We start from the raw sequence: 20,681 nt of genomic DNA, 5'->3' as shown, positions 1-20,681 counted from the left end.
AAAATATAATTCTATTAAATTCTTTGTTTACTCTCATATTATTTATTTATGACCAATGACCATACACTGTTTAAACTTTGTTTATCTATACTAATATTATAAAGATGAAAAGTTCGTTTGTTTGTTTGAACGCGCTAATCTCAGGAACAACTGGTCCGACTTGAAAAATTCTTTCAATTTTAGATAGCCCATTCATCGAGGAAGGCTATATATTATCCCCATATTCCTACGGGAACGGAAACCACGTGGGTGAAACCGCACGGCGTCATCTAGTGTAAGATATTTATGGTAAATCGGAAAAAATTATGAAAGTTTTCCTTTCGAATCCATCATCCAGATTTCGGCGCGTCCCATAAAATTAAGAAAATATGTATATAAAAACATCTTCCGATATTGTTAAGTATCAATATAATTTAACTTTTTGCTAAGTATTACTTAAAAGTTCTCTTGGTGGATTGATATTGAGGAAATTATTTTTTATTATTGTTAAACATAGATAGCAAACTTTATGCACTAAGTATTACTTGCACACTCATGCATGCAACTATAACTCTGACGGAATTTATGCGTTACTAGCGGAAGTCAGCGACTTCGTCCGCCTTTAGACCTCCTTAATCCGGCCCTATCGCAAAATCGGTTCTTAGCGGACGTCTACTATTTATAAACTACCTCCCTGCCAAATTTTATCTTTCTGCTTTCTACGTCAAGCGGTTTTTGAGACCTTTCGCATTTATATTTATATATTAAGATATTTTAAGTAAAGAAATTTGATATTGAATTAGTATAAAATAATCGCGATATATAATTTATTCATGAAATGTCTGTCAAGGGTACATTATCGCCGGGAAGAAATTCGGGGGTCACCAAAAACTTGATTTTAATAGGTTTATTTACTTGTATTTGCATTAATAATTGAGTTGTTTACAATGTTACGAAATTAATAAGACAGGTTATTACATAAAACACAGACCTCCGATTATGTTTGACATTGGCTAGCTTTGCGTGCGAAATTATTTTGTGACGTCTTTGACATTTTTCTTATAAAAAAATAGATCCTTGAAAAAGGAAATATCAATTTGCTTTGCTAATTTGTTTATGGTCTAAGATGCGGCATTAGAAATATAAATCTACCATTATTTGTTATTCATTAGAGAAACCTCCTCCTTTTTTTGAAGTCGGTTAAAAATAAATGATAGATAAAATTCATAGTTACACATTGCAAATAGGTTGCCCAGTTAAATTGAGGCCAGACACAATTTTCATACAAAATCTAGAAAACCATGAACGAGATCAATGACAACTCAGTTAAATTTACCATAACATAAGCTGTCGTTTGTCTTATTAGTCTACTAAATAAATGATGATCATCGATCTCCTATTAAAAAGTGGATGCACAATCAGCGACCAAAAAACTTCCCCACTCAATAAGTGCCAAACACAACTTCTTGGGACTCAATTCAAGTAGTCGCATTCGCAAATTCAACCTTATTGTATTTTCAAAACATTATATATATTACCATACTTTATTTGCATAATAACAATTTCTGATGTTATCTGTTAGTTAGACAAGATTTCGAGTTAGATTTTATCACGGAAAAGGAAAAATTAACTTAACGTATGCTGAGTCATAATAATGAGTCATACAATAACATTGTTCTTCATAAAGTTAATCATCAGTCATCATCAACCAAAACAATTAAAAATTCACACTAAGAAAACTCATCTCCTTGTAATGACGAATAAAGCTCATTGCATACGTACCGTGTTTTATGTCAGTCTGGGACTTGGATTTTTTGGACAAACAAACATACAAACTCAGTTTTATCTGATACTTATCTATACTAATTTTATAAAGAGGTAAAGTTTGTGGTACTATACGCGCTAATCTCTGGATCTATTGAATCGTTTTTGAAAATAATTTTACCACTAGAAAGCCACGTTATTGGTGAGTCTCACGTGAGTATTCTCACGGGAACGGGAACTATTCGAGTGAAGGAGTGTCGGCTAACAATGCCGTTGCTATTCAGGGAACAATGTCCCGGGACCCTGAAGCTCAGGGGACCCTCGAATCCTTATCAGAATATCGCGATCGAACAGAGTGCCTGGTGGGAGTTTTCAGTGTTTCAAATTGTAACACTACTGCACAACTGTTTCAATTCCTTTGAAATTCGCGTTTACCTTTACGCGATCGTCACAGTATGAAAACATTGAAAACTTCCTCTAGGTACTCTGAACTTAGAAATATTTCGAAAACGAAAAAGAACTAATGATCAATTAGCTTAGCATATGTATATATATGTTTATATTTAATATTTTTAGTTGATAAAACCTAATCAGTTAAGATAGTAGTGGGCCCATTTTTATTTGCACCAGGACCCTTGGTGCAAATAAAAGCCCTAGCTACGCCACTGTCGGCTAGTAATGTGTAATGTAATGTATAAGTACGGATTTATTGCGACGTGATTATCTGTTTCTGGCTCGGTGACCATTATAGGTAATGGTTTTTCACTTATCAACACGTGGACTATTTGATGGGTCTGTTAACTATTGATTTTTAAAAAAAATCATACGACAGCTTCAATCAGGTAAGGAAAAATGAATTCTCGAAAATTCAAAGCTGTCACTTCCCAACATGTGTGGCCGCGGTCAATATAGTAATTGGAATTTCACAATCATCTGCTACGTGGGCAGAGTCATCGTATTAGGTTCGTAATAAGTAATCAATACGTGTGGAATAACGCAAATGATGACGTCATTCTGTGAAACTTTTGGGAACTATGATGTGTTTTTTTTTTTTTTTAATTGAGAAAGAATACAATAAGGAACTTAAGCTAACTTATCCTAATAAGTATACAAATCATGCCCACGTGGAATGGTGGCAAGAATACTGGCTGCATTTCCGCGCTGGACAGCCAGGCTGATCCTTTGCGCAAAAAATGATGTGTTCACTTTTATTTGATAGCTGTATAATTATTATACTAGCTGACGCCCCACGGTTTCACCCGCTTAGTTTCTGTTCTTGTAAGAATACGGGGATAAAATACTCGTATAGCCTATGACACTCATAAGTAACGTTGCTTTTTAGTGGTTAAAACAATTTTCAAAATCGGTTCAGTACCAAGTGGATCAATACTATTTAAAGTTCACTTTACTTTGAAGAAAATGCAAGTTTAAATCCATGTTATCCAGACACCCTACTAAAATTTTTAAAAAAATTAGTAGGGCGTGTATATACCCAGTAAGATTACTTGTATGTACATACGATATGTAATAAAAAAAATACATGTTTTCTTTGTTAAGATTAAAATCGGTGGGTGTTTTATTTTCGCTAAAAACATTAGTCATCTAATTGTCTGACGTACGCGTAAACGATCCGTTTGAGGCTGTGTCGCTGGCTTATCTTACTTATCCTAAAGCCAAGCAATTGGCTCTAAAAATGGAGCGATCCTATTGGTCGACATAATACACACCCGCGTTTATACGTTTCTTATGCAAATTAATACCTAAATAACGACATGAGGCTGACGAAATTATACATTTCATTAAAAAAGCTCAATTTCCCGCCCGCATATTTATGTCTGTCAGAATTCCCGATACAAAAAATATAATTTAAAGCATGACTCTTTAAAAAAACAACCGCACGAAACTAGAGGACAATAAATTCTAGTTCTCTTTAAACAATGGTTATTATTATGATGAGTATGTCATCATCATAATCAAGTCATGTCAGGTTTTTCATTTTTTATAGGAAAGGGAATAGAAGAATGTGGAACTTAGACCCGTCACCTAGTTTTTGGTGATGGGAAACGCATTATAGTATCCTGGGCAGTCCCACAAGATGTGTTGCTGTGCAGAAGCAATTAGAAATACCCAGCGTTGGTCCGTCACCATAGAGAGTCGTTCTACCCATCTACTCTGCTTCTGCCTTAGGGCATCATCAGGCGATGCTTCTGTAGTCGCCCATACCTCCCGGTGACACCGCTGAGGAGCCAACGGCAGTTTCAAAATCAGAACATTACCAACTTTCCAACTTCCAGATTAATAATGAGAATTTCTCTGAAGGCTAACACCCCAATGTTTATGTGAGAGCTATCCAAGAATCGAACCTAGGACCACATCATCCGTGTGTTTAATTTCCATGTAGGTAAACACAATCAGCCATATTTATAAACATAGATTAAGATTTAAACTTCCTTTTACTTCAAAGTAAAGTAAACTTTAAATAGTATTGATTAGGTCTACTTTACTTTGAAGAAAATTGAGGTTAATCCATCATCAGGCTCTTAATCTATGTTTATAAATTAATATGGCCGTATAAGGAAAGTTTAGTAGGCACTACTATTACTATACTATAATATTTTTTGAGAATTATGACGTCATTATTTTATAAAAAATACTTATTATATACCTACTTTACCTACCTACCAAGTTATGTAAAGTTTTCCTTGATGTTTTACTTATCAGCAACGTCATACGTCACGAAAATCATATGATACAGACGTTCTTTCCATAATATTTATATAATAAGGATTATCATACGATAGTTATATTTATTACGAGTATTATGGTCTTAGGGTCATTATTTTTTATGCAAAATATGTATGTGTGTACGTATAAAAATATTTAGGAGTTTGGTAAAAACATAGCAACTAACTAAGCAATAAGCACTTTAAGCAATACGGCCTAATAGTAGATATTTTATAGATAATGACATTGAAAGGGAGGGAATTTATAAGCCACCATATCTAAAAAAGATGCTTTAGAACCACCGAGAATGTAAAACAGAATTTTCGCGCATTCACAGAAGAAAACTGAGATAAATTAAGAAACTCTGGAGTCAGATAAGTATAGTTCATTAGCCAAGATCATACAATGGACGTAAATCAAACCTTCAGACTACGATGGCTTTTTGTATTTATGTCCCCTTGCCATGCGTGTAACGAGTAATAATAACTAATAATTAATTAGTCAAGTTGATAACAATGAAACTGGTTAATTTTCATAAATCGAACCAATTTAAACGGGTCAATCCGGAATTCCACCAATCCTGCATTTCTGCTTAGGTCGCATAGCATTGACGTCACTCGCTGCGGTTCCGCCTAACTGCCTGAGTCAGTACAGATATACGTTTACACGGTTTATATTGTCGATGATGCGAATTTGTTGCTCAGTGTATCACAGAGGGTCACACCTTTTGCACACCTCCGATATTTGAATTTCAAATTTCGAATACGTGTCATTTAGGAATTCTGACGGTGTTGTAAACAATCGTGTATAAAATTTGAATTTGGAATTTATTATAAGTGAACAGTTCAGTGATTTTAATTGAAATAAATATTTGTTCGATTTATGAAATCCTGTGGAATGTATGTGAAAATGTATTCCGGTGATATTTGTTTCCGTATCAACGATTTTTTGGATGTTGTGTACTGTGTCTACGTTTTGAAATCGAAGAAGGTTTGTTTATAATTTTTATTAAAAACTTTTTCGGGGAATTTACTTTTCATGTAGGATTACAGTAGATTTTTGGAAAAAAATACTATTGTAGATAATATTAGTATTTCATTGATTTTTATGGTCATCAATTTTGATTGTACTACCCTCAGTTTATTGGGGTATGCTTGCAGACTTCTTTAAGGTTCTACATAATATGTACATACTACGTAGCTTTGGTAAATGGTCTTTAAGGAAAGGATTTTATTTAAACTTTTACATACTTTTTTTGTAATAACCGGCTTTACGGCCCTGAGTTCTAGCCCTCTTGAGCCCAACCTATGAAATTAAATGTTTTTCATGCAAATGTTTTTTTTATAATTATCGAGGCTATTTATAAAGTACGTCATATGTCATTATTAACAATTATTATTTATTGTCGTTACGTCTCTGGCAATGTTAAGTAACATTGTTGTTTTCCGTTACTTGCCCTTGTTTCGTGTAAGACCTTCACGGCTATCAGGGTCAAGTGCTTTTCATTGCCAACTTAGTACTCACACGATATACCTATGAGTTTGTAATATTTTTGGATTCTTAAATCACAGGAGTTTGGTATCAAGACGAAAGAAAAAAGAAAGTACATAAAAAGTATAAAAAATCTCGTTTTATATAACAACAACGCATAGTTATACCTATAAAATACCCAGCGTCATAATCTAAGTCATAACTTGTACATAATATGTATTATATGTCATAGCTTGTATATTCTGTGGTCAGTATTAAAGGTCGCTTAAACGGAACGGGGTTAAGGTGACGGGGCGGCGACAGAACATGGTGTTATGTGAATACTTATCCCGTTGCCAGCCCGTCCCATCCGTGCCCCTCACGCAGGGGCGTAGCTAGCGCCGTATCAATGATACGGGGCCCCCGGACTACAGGGCCTTTTGCGTGTCATCAAAAATTAGTACACTGTAATCCACAATCTCACTTTATCTGGTGCCTTTCGAAAAAAACCGTAATAAACAGTAGGGTATTCACCTAAGAAATGACAAAAGTAAAAAAAAAACCGCGAGTACTTATACTTACTTAGCTATTCTGGGCCCGGGTTAAGCGTGCGCCCTATCTAATGTTGGAGACATCATAATTAACAATTAAGTCAATATCATATCATATTATGTTAACCATTTTTGTTTCTTTCGTGAGAAATTTGGCTGGTGGGAGGCTTCGGCCGTGGCTAGTTACCACCCTACCGGTAAAGGTGTACCGCCAAGCGATTTAGCGTTCCGGTACGATGCCGTGTAGAAACCGAAAGGGGTGTGGATTTTCATCCTCCTCCTTTCAAGTTAGCCCGCTTCCATCTAAGACTACATCATCACTTACCATCAGGTGAGATTGTAGTCAAGTACTAACTAGTAACTTGTAAACAATAAAAGAAAAATCTTTATCCATAATTTAGGCCTTTTTTTATATTACACTAATTTGTTACATTAAATTTCCATTCTACGCAGGAAACTGTGTAGTATTACTAATATTTCCAGTTAGAATATCAACACACCAGTAATTCCCATTTGCCTGGTTTCTGCTAATAACGCATGTTAATTATCTCTCGCCGCGTGATTGATGCCTATATTGATAATAACTAATTATTCAGAATCGACCCAGTAACACAACTAAATAGATATTACTAATTGTAAATAAGTATTTGAATTACGATATATTAGTCCAACTAGCGGTGATGCCCCTGACATCATCAGTGTTTTGGCTGGTGGGAGGTCTGTGCCGTGGCTAGTTACCACCCCACCGGCTAAGATGTACCGCCGAGCGATATTGCGTTCTGGTACGATGTCGTGAAATCAAAGGGGTGTGGATTTTCATCGTCCTCCTAACAAGTTAGCCCGCTTCCACCTTAAATTGCATCATCACTTACCATCACGTGAGATTGTAGTCAAGGGCTAACTTGTAAAAAATAAAAAAAACAGTATTTCACAAATCCTGTTACTGCAAAAAAAATGCTACGCCTTTCTTTTGCCACTGGAAGGATTCTTTATTACTATAGAGTGAATCCTTTAACAATATTAATAGTTTCAACGTAACGATAAATAAATATATTTGAATACTAGCAGACGCCGTGCGGTTTCACCCGCAAGGCTCTCGTTATACGGGGATAAAATATAGCCTTTAGCACTCGGGGATAGTGTAGCTTCCCAACAGTGGAAGAATTTTTGAAATCGGTTCTGTACTTTCAGAGCCTATTGAATGCAAACAAACAATCAAATTTTTCCTCTTCATAATATTAGTATAGACAAAAACATGGTCGATATTTATTTAAGTTTTAGTTTATTTATTAATGAACGTCTTTAGTAATGCAGGACATAGGCCTTTTGTAGGGACAAACATCACGAAACATCGATGGGTTCGAAACATCACAACCCTGGGCCGCTGGCATCCAGCGAATCCCTGCGACTCGCTTGACTTCGTCAGTACACCTATCGATCGTCGATACCTGGGGGTCGGGGTCGGGGTTCTAGTGCGGGGTCGCCATTCCAGCACTTTGTGACCTCAACGTCCATCAGTTCTTTGAATTATGTGAAATATTTACCGTTTTAATAATGTCTTTACTTTCTCTCATTTCAGCAATCAGAAAGATGGAGAAAGCTACGGAACATAGTTCAATGGACGCCATTCTTTCAAACGTACAAGAAGCAGCGGTACCCCTGGGTCCAGCTCGCTGGTCATCAGGGCAACTTCAAAGCTGGGCCAGACCAGGGCACCATATTGAAGAAACTGAGTCCTCAAGAGGAACGGTGTTTTAAGGTAAGACAAGAAGACATTCGTGAACTTTGATAGACCATAATCTTTGGTAAGGGTAAAAGATTTTGTTTGAATTTTGCATAGGTATTCCAGTAATTTTAATAATAATTTAATATACAATTTAATAGCCTGCTGTATAATTCACTAACTTAGACGAATGTTAGTTGAAGTACATGAAATTGAGTTTCGGATCCAAACGCCAATATATTTTAGACATAAGCACTAATTAAAGATTTTCTCAATATTTAAAGTTACAGATTTCCCCCATATATGCCATTTTAGTATATTATTCTACACATAAGTGATAGGACCTCTGCCTACGATTCTGGAGGGTGTGTTGGCCCCGGTCCGGGGCATGCACCTCCAACTTTTCAGTTGTGTGCATTTTAAGAAATTAAATATCACGTGTCTCAAACAGTGAAGGAAAACATTGTGAGGAAACCTGCATACCAGAGAATTTTCTTAATTCTCTGCGAGAAGTCTGCCAATCCGCATTGGGCCATTAAGGTGGAATATTGGCCTAACCCCTCTCATTCTGAGAGGAAAATCTAGCTCAGCAGTGAGCCGAATATGCGTTGATAAGGACGATTCTTAACACGAAGACGATCATGATATTAGGTATAATTGCATTGGATTTAATAACGTTATTATAACTTTTTACCATGACACTGTGAGCCGTGATAGCCCAGTGGATATGACCTCTGCCTCCGATTCCGGAGGGTGTGGGTTCGAATCCAGTCCGTGGCATGCACCAGCAATTTTTCAGTTGTGAACATTTTAAGAAATTACCTAAATCTCACGTGTCTCAAACAGTGAAGGAAAACATTTGAGGAAACTTGCATACCAGAGAATTTATTCTGATGTGTTTTTTGAGTCTTAGTATTGCATGGACTTAATAACGTGTAAACACGTCGTTACTAAGTCGTTTATTAACAACTTTTTACCATGACACTAATAGTAAACACTTATATATAGTTAAGTCTTACATAATCTTATTATGTGTCGTACGTAAGATTATTAAATGTAACACCTTGTACGGTTAACCGCGGAAACAACTGATACTGTCATTAGATTATCTATTTTAGAAGGTTATAGTAATACGAGTACTTAACTATTCGTTGATGGTTAAAGCATTCACATCCCAAGCTACAGTTTTAATTATACTCGAAGTAGATTGTTTTTCATAGATGAAATACAAATTGATAGATAGAGGATATAACCTTTGGCTTTGATTCGGAGGGCGTAGTTTCGAATCCGGTCCGGGGCATGCAACTTTTTAGTTATGTGAATTTTAAGAAATTATATAAATATTACGTGTCTCAAACGGTAAAAGAAAGTCATAGTGAGGAAACCTACATACCTGAGAATTTTCTTAATTCTCTACGTGTGTGAAGTCTGCTATTCCGTATTGGGCCAGCGTGGTCGACTATTAGCCTAACCCCTCCCATTCTGAGAGGAGACTCGTGCTCAACAGTGAGCCAAATATAGGTGGCTCATGATGACATCTATTTTGTTTTAATTATTTATTTAAAGTCTAAAGACAAAGTCAAAATTCATTCATTTTAATTAGGCTTAGTTAACAAGCAATTTTAAAACGTAAGGTCAGGAAATGTTAAAAGACAATAAAGTCGTAATTAAAGTCGAAAACTTATAATTAGAGTTACCAGGTAAAATAACCAATGTAGGCAATTTCCTTTTATTTTATTTTTATAATAAATTTATGTTAGGTTAGTTACTAGTAATTTGAATATTATTGTATTTAGTTAGGGTAAATAATTGTAAAAGCAAACTTAAGTTGAAATAAATAATTATAATATGTAGGCAAATACAAAAATACATTATTTAAATTAAAATAATTACCAATTTGGTGATGTAGCATAACTTTGGGCATTCCCGTCGGTCGATATCGATATTCCTCGTACAAATTCCCTCACTTATCGACGTTTCAATGTATTAACCACAAAGGCGACTTGGTATTACCACCACCATATTCAACAAACTATGTAAGGATTTTATTATGACGTGCATATGACCGTTGCTGTTATTTCTTAGTATAGATCCTTCCTACGTATTACGGTTTGTGTTAATAGGATACTTTAGACCATCCATATAATACATATGGAATACTTAAGAGCGCGCAACGCGTCGATACGATACGGATAAAATTCGAAGCGCGAACGAGACGCCGAATTATGACTTTCACGTGAGTGAAAAGCACGAAGCGATTGACGCGCGATGCAAATTTTATGACGTGAGCGCCAAAACCATTTTTACCTAATTGCAAGTAAATTAAATAACATAACGAAAAAAAAATGGCCATGTTCAAGATATATACCTAATTTTCTATACAAAACAAAAATTTAAGAAAATAAGTTTGCTTTTCCTGAGATTGAAAGCAAAATGTGAGCAAAATACGTATTTTTCAAAAAAATAAACTATAGAGAAAAGTTGTACAAATTGTGTATTTTGTATAGTCATAGCGAAGTTAACACTTTGAAATATCATTTACCCAAATATCAGGCTCCTAACTTTTCCAGAATCTGAGATCCAGAACCATTTGTAGCCACCAAATTACATATTGCACACTCTTAACTTACCTATACTTCTACCAGAGAATTTTCTTAATGCTCTGCGTGTGTGAAGTCTGCCAATCCGCATTTTGCCAGCGTGGTGGACTATTGGCATAACCCCTCTCATTCTGAGAGGAGACTCGAGCTCAGCAGTGAGCCGAATATGGGTTGATAACGATACCTCTATAAAACTACGTCTATACTAATATTTAAGATGAGAGGATTTTTGTGTGTAACAAATAAACTCAAAAACTACTGGACCGATTTGGAAAATTATTTCATCAATCATCAAAATCATTCACAACCATATTCGGCTTACTGTTGAGCACGAGTCTCCTATCAGATTGAGAGGGATTAGGCTAATAGCACAAAATAGATATATGTACAAGCTATCTACAGCACTGTCCAATGCGGATTGGCAGACTTCACTTACATAGAGAATTGAGAAAATTTTCTAGTATGCAGGTTTCCTCACGATGTTTTTTCTTCACCGATTGAGACACGTGATATTTAATTTATTAAAATGCATACAACTGAAAAGTTGGAGGTGCATGCCCTGATCCGGATTCGAACCTACACTCACGTACATTATCAGGGAGTAAGTGAGCTTATAGTCTGCCAAGTTCGTTGATGACACTCCCATGATATGCGGGCGACGGGGGGAAAGACTGCGCTGGTGTGAAATCGGGGAAGTGAGATGCATCAGTCGTGGGTTTTTCATTCATCGCTACACACCCTCCGGCCTGCGCCGACCATTGGGAGTGTTACGAACGAAGTTGCCAAGCTATTGCACCTGTAATCAATTTTAATATTTTGATCGAAATAACTTCGTAAGCAATATTTATAATAACATAGGTACCAACTTCAAATTTCGTCACATAATAGTTTTCCTTTGACAATTCATATGTAGTTTTTTCTGTCTATTGACGTCAATAGGTGATACTCATATGTCATATTATTTTGGGCTGTTCGCTAGAGTGCGTCACCCATTGTTTTATTTGTTTAATAACTTTCATTATTTAATTGAGTTCAATAAACGTTGTCAACATTCCTTCGAGGGTATGAGTTAAGTTTTAAGAAGCTACCAACCGATGGTAGATTCATTACTGTTGACCAAATTCCTGACATTCCAGAAAACATACCGCCAATTTTATGTTAGTACTAGCTGGCGCCGCGTGGTTTTACCCGCGTGGTTCCCGTTCCTGTAGGAAAAAGGGGATAATATATAGCATATAACATTCCTAGATAAATGGGCTATCTAACACTGAAGAAATTTTTCAAATCGGACTAGTAGTTCCTAAGATTAGCGAGTTCAATCAAACGAACAAACAAACTCTTCAGCTTAGTATAGATTTAAAAGTCAATATATTTATCTTATGAAGCAAAATTTTTGTATTTACGTCATATTACTATTAAAAAATTATGAGTTCTAACTGAAGTTATCTAAATAAGTAGGTATGACTTACTTATTACTTCATATGAAGTAGTACCTACCAAACCTAAATTTCTGACTAATATTATAAACCTGAATTTAAGTTTATTTGTTACTTACAGTTTCACGCATAAACAACAAATTCGATTTTGCGATGAAGATTATTAAGTAGCTCGAATATAGGAACATACTTACAGTCTTAGACTAATAACCTATAGACCCGCAACACCTAACAATTTTTCAGTCCAAACGTAAGCCACTTCTGTGACTATGTGAGCGAAAGAGCTAAGCTAAGCGTACGTATCGTAGCGCATCGATGCGTCAAGGGCTCCCATTTCGGGGCACATAAAACTGCTTACGATTCCTGCGACTACACACTATCTATGTGTTAGAAATTTATACTTACAATAGATAGTTAGTATGCAGCTTTGTTTTAGTTAGTGTATAATTTATGGTCATTAAAGTCATTGCAATTATGACCATAAACTATACGTATTATATATACTTAGTATAACGACTGCATTATAACAATTCACAATAATAAGACTACTTATTGTATTGTGAATGTGTGAGAAATATAAACAATGCTGTTTTTTTTTTGTTTACGTTTATTATTTTTAATCGATAGCGTTATTACTGTATTATGTCATAGGTCTATACTGTTAATAATCTTGTGAAAGACTTATAACTTTATTTGTACTATATATTTTGTGACTAAGTATATCCAAATTGATCTCATGTTAGGTAAGTGGAGATGTAGCTTAGGATGTTTTATATATGTATCAAGACTTTCTTGGTATAGTAATCATCTTAGGCTACATTTCTGTATACTATTCATATTATAGTATCTTGTGTATAAGGTTATATTACGGCAGTTTCTGTAATTTTGTTACTTAATTAAATTTTCTTTTGTTCCAGTTGCTAATGAAAGACATACTGCGGCCATTTGTACCTGAATACAAAGGGCAAGTCACGTGTGAAGACGGAGAACGTATCCTTTTTTCAAATAAAAACCTTCGTAACTAGAAAAATCCGCTAAATGCACCACTAGTGAAAAATTTGTCACCAAGGAGAAAAATTAGTGACGTATTTGCTAATACTAATATTATTAGACCCGTAATACCTAACAATTTTTCACTCCAAATGTAAGCCATTTCTGTGAGTATGTGACTCGTTCACATAGTCACAGAAATGGCTACATAAGCTAAGCTAATTTCACTCGCCGACATCCACACAAGCGTACTTGTCGTAGCCGTAGCGATGCGTCAAATGCTCCCATTTCGGAGCACATACAACGGCTTACGAGTCTTGCGACCACACACTATCTACGTGTTATAAATCTATGTCAAATATGTACTTTAATGTGACAGTTTATGATATTTTCTAAAGCCTTACATTTTTATTATTTTATTAACTTCACACACAACACACGACTTCGCCCTCTATGAATTTAGAATTTTCAGTATCTCGCTGGAATCGTTTAGTTTTCTGTAATAAAAAGTGTCCTATATAATCTATATTTATGCCAAATATACTCAAAACCCGTCTAGTAATTTTGTGACAGAGTAACGAACATATAAACTTAGCAACTTTCACATTTACAAATTTGTATAGAGGATACAATAATATAGATATCACAGGTTTTTCATTTACAGAGGGAATGGCTTTTTTAGTTGTTTCCTTTTCAAACTTTACCTTTGATTCCTTAACCACAATTTACCACAGTATACTTACAATTACAAGATCTCCTAAGCGACTTCGACTGCCCCTGCGTCATGGACTGCAAGATCGGCGTCCGAACTTACTTAGAAGAAGAACTGGCTAAGGCGAAAGAAAAGACTAAGTTAAGAAAAGTAAGTATTAATCTCCCATTTCATATACAACTTTATCTAGTGAAATTCTCAATAGCAATCCACGGTAAATAGTCCAGAGTCACACTGAGAGGTCATAGGTTCGAACCCCGACCGTTAGACTATTAAGTATCCTGACATGGTTTTAACATGGTATTTTTCAGTGATTGGAAGCGATACTCGAATATTTGTCATATTAAAAAAAAATATATAACAAAAAGTTGAGGTTATTTAAATAACTGTCTTAATGAAAATATGAAATGTATACTCCGCGCCAAGAAACAAGTCCCGTAGACGTGGTGCTAATGTCTTAATGGCACTCATTGTCATTTGGTAATGGCGGTCATAATTGTATAAGGCGCTGTCAATTTTAGTTCAGATTTTAGCCGCGGGACTTCTTTTGTGGCGCGGAGTCTAAATCAATTTCATCATAATTATCAAATTTTACGATGATTTAAATGTAAGAAATAGAATAATTATCATGATGCTTGTACATTTACGTAGTAAATTAAACTTCAGTGCAAATAAGTGAATTGAAACAGTTTCAATTCATGATGAAGTATTATGATGAGTTACTCATCATAATACTTCATTACGTCATAAAAGCAATGAATGCTGACAGCACTGATGGGTTAAATAATAACAAATGCTCATATAACTGTGACGGTATGGAAAATATTACATCAGAAATGCATCACGCACATAAAAATCAGTTGAAACTATTTGGTGCACGCGAGATTACTATCTCGCGGTAATAACATACTATCTATATAAAAAACTTTGACTAAAGATGCCCCACGGTTTCACCCGCGTAATTTCCGTTCCCGTTAAAATACTGGGTTAGAATATTGCCTATGACACTCACAAATGACGTGGCTTTCTAGTGGTAAAAGAAATTTCTAAATCGCTTTCATTAGATCCAGAGATTACCCTTAACAACTCCACAAACTTAACCTCTTTGTAATATTAGTAACTTAATTCAATACCGTGCAATAGTTTTTGGTGTGATTCGTCCAGTGCCATGAAATATATATTAATCCATAGAAATTTAATTTGTTCAATATAAATAAAAACTGTTCAAGTTAAAACGGTTAAAAGGAAGTTTACAATTTATTGCTATGAGATTAATAATAATTCATCATTAGTAACCCATATTCGGCTCACTGTTGAGCACGAGTCTCTGAATGAGTACTCTCTCAGAATGAGTACTCTCTCAGAATGAGAGGGGTTAGGCCAATAGTCCACCACGCTGGCCCACTGCTAAGCAGACTTTAAACGCCTAGATAATTAATAATAATTATGGAAGGATAAATGTACAGTATCACTGTACAATTGACTCGAAAATTAACATTTACTAAACTACCATTTTAAAACAATAATCATCTATTTGCGTTTCATCTTGAACCTAAATGACCTTTAATAAAGACTGTCTTAATATAGAAAACCTCATTAAGGTTCAACAGTGTTCTTTATTTATAAATAACAAACTGGTTTTATAACGTCATATAGTGATAAATATACTTGAGACATAGAATAAACTAAATCTGACTACTCTAAAGGAGAAAACAATTTGCATAAGAAGTTGGTTTGTGATTGTAGTATTGTAAAACTAATAAGAAAAATCGTTTTTCAGGACATGTATGAAAAAATGATCCAGATAGATCCTAAAGCGCCAACAGAAGAAGAACACAGAAGTAAAGGCGTCACAAAGCCTAGATACATGATCTGGCGGGAGACCATCAGTTCCACATCCACACTCGGCTTCAGGATAGACGGCGTCAAGAAGGCAGATGGCACAAGTTCGAAAGACTTTAAAACTACTAAAACAAGAGATCAAATCGTTGAAGCGTTTAAAGATTTCACCGCCAGCATTCCAACTGCCGTGGTAAGAACTATTTTCTTATATATCTATTCCTAAATAGTTTCTGTTTCCCTCAAAATAGCCTGTGAAACTCACAAAATTTAAAAGAACTTGCAAAATCAGTTCTCTCTTCAAAATAGAATAGATTTATCAAAGCTGAGTGATTTAATGTGTTTTTTGTCTTATCCTCAATCACTTTACTTGCTTAGAATCAAGCCAATTGCAAGCTCATTTACTTATAATAGTATTATGCGCTGACCTATGTAATCTGTTAAAGACTAAACATTGATAAACACGAACTATTTACGTCACGGTTATCTACATAATATTTCTAGTATACTGCTGTTGTTTGTTATTTTTCCTATATCATTTATATACCTACTTTTCAAGAGCTTCCGCCAACAAAATACTGTAATTAACATCATTATTATCAACGATATTTTATATTATAGTTATTTTTTTTTATCTATCTCAGGTCTGTTGTGCGTGTTTAACTGTTTATTTTATTTATTTGGTATCCTTAGTTTATATGGTGTATAATAAAGTGTGCTTACATTTCATTCAATTTTATGTACATCTACATTAGAGGTTTCTAAGAGAGCCGTATTTGCCCAGTGGATATGACATCTACCTATGATTCCTGAGGGTGTGGTTTGGAAACCGGTCCGGGGCATGCACCTCCAACTTTTCAGTTGTGTGCATTTTAAGAAATTAAATATCAGATTTCTCAAACGGATAAAAAAACCTCATAACGGAGAATTTTGTTAATTCTTTGCGTATGTGAAGTCTGTCAATTCGCATTGGGCCAGCGTAGTGGACTTTGTTGGCCTAACCCCTCTCATTCTGAGAGGATACGCGAAATCATCAGTGAGCCTAATATGGATTGATAATGATGATGATGAAAAAAGGTTTCGAAACTATACTATTAAAAATATAAAAAATAATGAAAATTGTCTTTTTTTGTTGCAGCCGAGATACCTTGAAAGACTAAAGAGCATACGGGCTACGTTAATAGAATCCAATTTCTTCAGAACACATGAACTTATTGGCAGTTCCCTACTTTTCGTCCATGACAAGAGAAAAGCTTCCATTTGGATGATAGACTTCGCGAAAACAGTTCCCGTACCTGATGGTACTAACATCGACCACAATTCGGCTTGGAAGGTCAACAACCACGAAGATGGCTACCTCATTGGCATTGACAACTTAATATCTATTTTTGAATCTCTCATAAAGGACAATAATGGGAACATTGAGTGTTTTTCTAATTTAACGTTAGATAAAAATGTTCGAATGGACACTTTAGCAACTTGAAATTTTAATGCTTTTTGATATAGAGTAAATCTGTATAGTGAATTTGACCACGTGTTTTGTACAGAGACGAAGTACCTGTATCGGTACTGAAAGCTATTGATGATTGTAAATAGTGTATAAAAGACCGCAATTGTATTATTGATAAGTTTGTAATACTCATACTAGAGTTAGTAAGAAAAGTCATTGTAATTTTATTTCTATAATTCATTGATGACCATAATATTGATAATAGCCAAGGATTTAACAATAAATAAACTTTCGCACTTATTGGAGAACCATGTTGTAAGCTATGTGAATTGAAGTGAAAATACATTAGAGATATTTAGATTGCATATTAAATGACCAACTTACCGATTTATCTAAAGTCAGATTCAATTATAATATGTATAAAAATTCATACTGATAAATTATGATGGATCAGCTTTAGCTTCAATTGAAACTTTAACATTCGATAGAACAAATCGAACGTTTGAACGATGAAAGTTATCGAACTATCGAAGATCGTTTATTGAAATTTTAACACGATAAATACTTCAAGATTGTTTGAAATTGCAATTCATCTAATGTATTTTTGTTTTTTAAACCAAATTGCCTTGGGAAATTATATGGATAATGTCAGTTATTGATTTATTTAAATATTCTTATGGATTTTCTAAATTATTATCTACAGAACTAGATGAAAGCTTATCTTCTTTACTCTGAATGATGGTCCATAAACTTTCTTAAAATTATTGTTTGTATTTTTTTAAGGGTTTCTAAAGAAAAAATCAATACACATGTCATAATATAAATATTTATTGTTATTATTACTACACTATATTAGTGTAACGACTAGATGAAATTTAATTTCTAAGTATCAATATACGTAACTATCTTTACGTAATATTAAATATAATTGGAAGCACTAATTAAAACATATCACATAATTTGGTGTTTTTTTACCTTGCATCCTAGGCCATTTTGAATCATAAGATAAATGATAATTTAAATGGGGAAAAAATAAAAATATATTTTTAATGAAGTAGTATTTCCGATGAGATATTTTAATAATACAGAGTAAATCAATTTATTAAATAATAATAAGTATTTTTTAAGCCTTATTATACAATAAGTTTCAAGGAAAATAGGAATCTAAAAATAATAAAATGGTGACATTATATTACTATTCACTATTATATACTGGACGGCTTATTTAACACAGAATAAATTAATTACATAAATACTTAATACTAATAATTGCACTAAAGTATTACTGGCACTGTGCTACGTTTCATCTCTTTTCTTTATTATTATCTATTACAATATCGGTTAAACTATTGCGTCTTGAACCTTCCTCGTTGGCAGAGGCACTTTCTTTTCGCATTCGTGTGAAAAGTCTAGTCACTGGTGCTGTCCCTGATCTACTTGATTCTGCGATAGCGGGAGCAGGTGAATATCTTCTTGTCCTTGGAGTATGAACTTCATTAGCGCTTTCTGAATAAGGCGGAGGAGCTTGCATCAACATAGACATACGGTTTTCTCTTTGTGCAGCTGCTGTTATTTGCAATTCTGCTCCCGCAACAACCGTAGCTAAAGTTGGAGTAAATTGCGGAGCTGCGGCTCGCACTGATATTCTTCTTCTCCTTGGTCCACTAATTTCTTCGAAATCTCCTCTTCCAGGGATAGGTGGTAAATTTAATTCTGGTCGGATAGAACTGCGTCTTCTTGAAGACGGTGTATCTAAGGAACTCGGTCCATCTGAATTACTTTCACCACTAACTGTGTCTATAACAGCTAGAGCACGTAGTAAATCAGCAACACTTGTATTTTCTAATACTTCGACTTGCTCTGATTCAGGAAGATTAGCAATATTTATATCAGGATCAAATAAACTCGGACGCCCATGACGTGTTCTGTTTCTATAATTATCTAATTCACTAGAAAAGACGTTTCCTCGGCCTACTTCAGTAGCCTGTCTAAAGCTATTTACATCACCAGCAAATAAACTGCTCCGACCCATTTTTGTTTGATTTTGATATTGTTTAATACTTGCCTCAAGATCGCTGGTACAAGGTTCTGGTGTACTAATTTTTCTACTTTTCCCAAATGACGGAAACAGACTACTGCGACCATGACGTGTTTTTTCCTTGTAGTTAACTAATTCGTCTGAACTTTCCGGCATTGTTTCATCATCGCTTTTCTTAGATCTACCAAATGTAGGTAATAAACTTAGACGCCCCTTTCGAGTACGGTTTTGGTACTTTTGTACTTCATCTTCATCGACAGTATCCTCATCATTACTAGTGTGATCACTAAAGTCAAAGGTCGGGAATATACTATGTCTACCACGTCTTGTATTTTCTTTGTAACGTTTAGCATCCTCATCGGGATCACTAAAATCAAATGTTGGGAATATGCTATGTCTACCAGATCTAGTTCTTTCTTTGTATGCTTTAGCAGCAGATGCATCGTCATCTTCACTGAAATCAAAAGTCGGAAATATGCTGTGTCTTTTAGGTTTTTGTTGATATGCTTTAGCGGCAGCTCTATCCTCATCCTCGGAAAAGTCAAATGAAGGGAAAATACTATGCCTGCCTCGTTTTGTATTTTCTTTATAAGCATCCACATCGCCCTTTTGTGTATCACTAAGACCAAATGTTGGGAAAATACTGCTTCGCCTTTCTTTCTCCTTATTGTTTTCTGAAGATCCATGAGGAGTGCTTAATCTACCCCTCATTGTATTTTTGATGTATTCAGCAGGACTTTCGCTAGAACTGGGCTTTCTAAACAACCGAGAAAATAGGCTTCTTGATTGAGAACTTGTATCATTGGATGATACTGCCGCTGGTAGTGAAAACTTACCGCTACGCATGTTGGCCTCTTTCCTATACTTTTCAGCTGTATCACCGTTAGTCCATGTTAAGTCATTATCTAATTTTGCAACAGATTCTTTTTTGTAATTTGGTACGGCTACACTTAAAGCTCTGGTTCTCATACTATTTGGAGTACTCGGTATATACTCTTGACCAATGCTAAAAAGAGGCGGTTTTTCACTAGCTAAAATATGGTCATCATCAAAAATATTAATACCTCTATCACGATTTTGTGCTTCAAATCCGCCAAGTACATTTACAACTCTTGCTAATAATTCGACTGGTTTTACAATAGCTGTTGCGGTAAATGTCTTTTCTTTGTCTATTCCAAGCAGATCAGTATCCGACTGGATACGGAGCATATCTTTAGCGGAAAGGTAAATATTTTCAGAGTTCGCCCGTTTTCTTTTAACGACTGGATCCCTTGGTTCTATATCAAAAGTAAAGTTGGGGCAACTGGAACTTCTATATAAAAATGGCGTAGCTTTCACGTAAACAGGCTGAAAATAAATGAATTTGTATTTTATATTTTTATCTATATATACTACTATCTATGAT

At 34.8% G+C, this 20,681-nt stretch overlaps 2 protein-coding genes across 7 annotated transcripts in view; one reads left to right on the top strand and one right to left on the bottom strand.

The window, feature by feature from the left end:
* The window catches only part of LOC112057848 (inositol-trisphosphate 3-kinase A), a 167,195-nt gene extending 148,998 nt beyond the window's left edge, over nucleotides 1–18,197 (top strand). For all 5 annotated transcript variants that reach the window (XM_024098408.2, XM_052886000.1, XM_052886001.1 and 2 more), the window contains 5 exons: nucleotides 8,068–8,247; nucleotides 13,165–13,237; nucleotides 13,972–14,099; nucleotides 15,730–15,981; nucleotides 16,927–18,197. In XM_024098408.2, coding sequence (XP_023954176.1) covers nucleotides 8,068–8,247; nucleotides 13,165–13,237; nucleotides 13,972–14,099; nucleotides 15,730–15,981; nucleotides 16,927–17,271 — 978 coding nt within the window. In that variant the 3' untranslated portion in view covers nucleotides 17,272–18,197. The remainder of the gene's footprint in view (nucleotides 1–8,067; nucleotides 8,248–13,164; nucleotides 13,238–13,971; nucleotides 14,100–15,729; nucleotides 15,982–16,926) is intronic.
* Nucleotides 18,198–18,222: 25 nt separating this feature from the next.
* Nucleotides 18,223–20,681, bottom strand: part of LOC112057847 (uncharacterized) — a 32,831-nt gene continuing 30,372 nt past the window's right edge. For both annotated transcript variants that reach the window (XM_052885999.1, XM_024098407.2), the window contains exon 6: nucleotides 18,223–20,623. In XM_052885999.1, coding sequence (XP_052741959.1) covers nucleotides 18,542–20,623 — 2,082 coding nt within the window. In that variant the 3' untranslated portion in view covers nucleotides 18,223–18,541. The remainder of the gene's footprint in view (nucleotides 20,624–20,681) is intronic.

The sequence above is a fragment of the Bicyclus anynana genome, chromosome 16 (genome assembly GCF_947172395.1).
Source record: "Bicyclus anynana chromosome 16, ilBicAnyn1.1, whole genome shotgun sequence".
NCBI classification, from domain to species: domain Eukaryota; kingdom Metazoa; phylum Arthropoda; class Insecta; order Lepidoptera; family Nymphalidae; genus Bicyclus; species Bicyclus anynana.
Note: the sequence above shows the minus strand (reverse complement) of the source record. Positions and strands in the feature narration are given on the sequence as shown.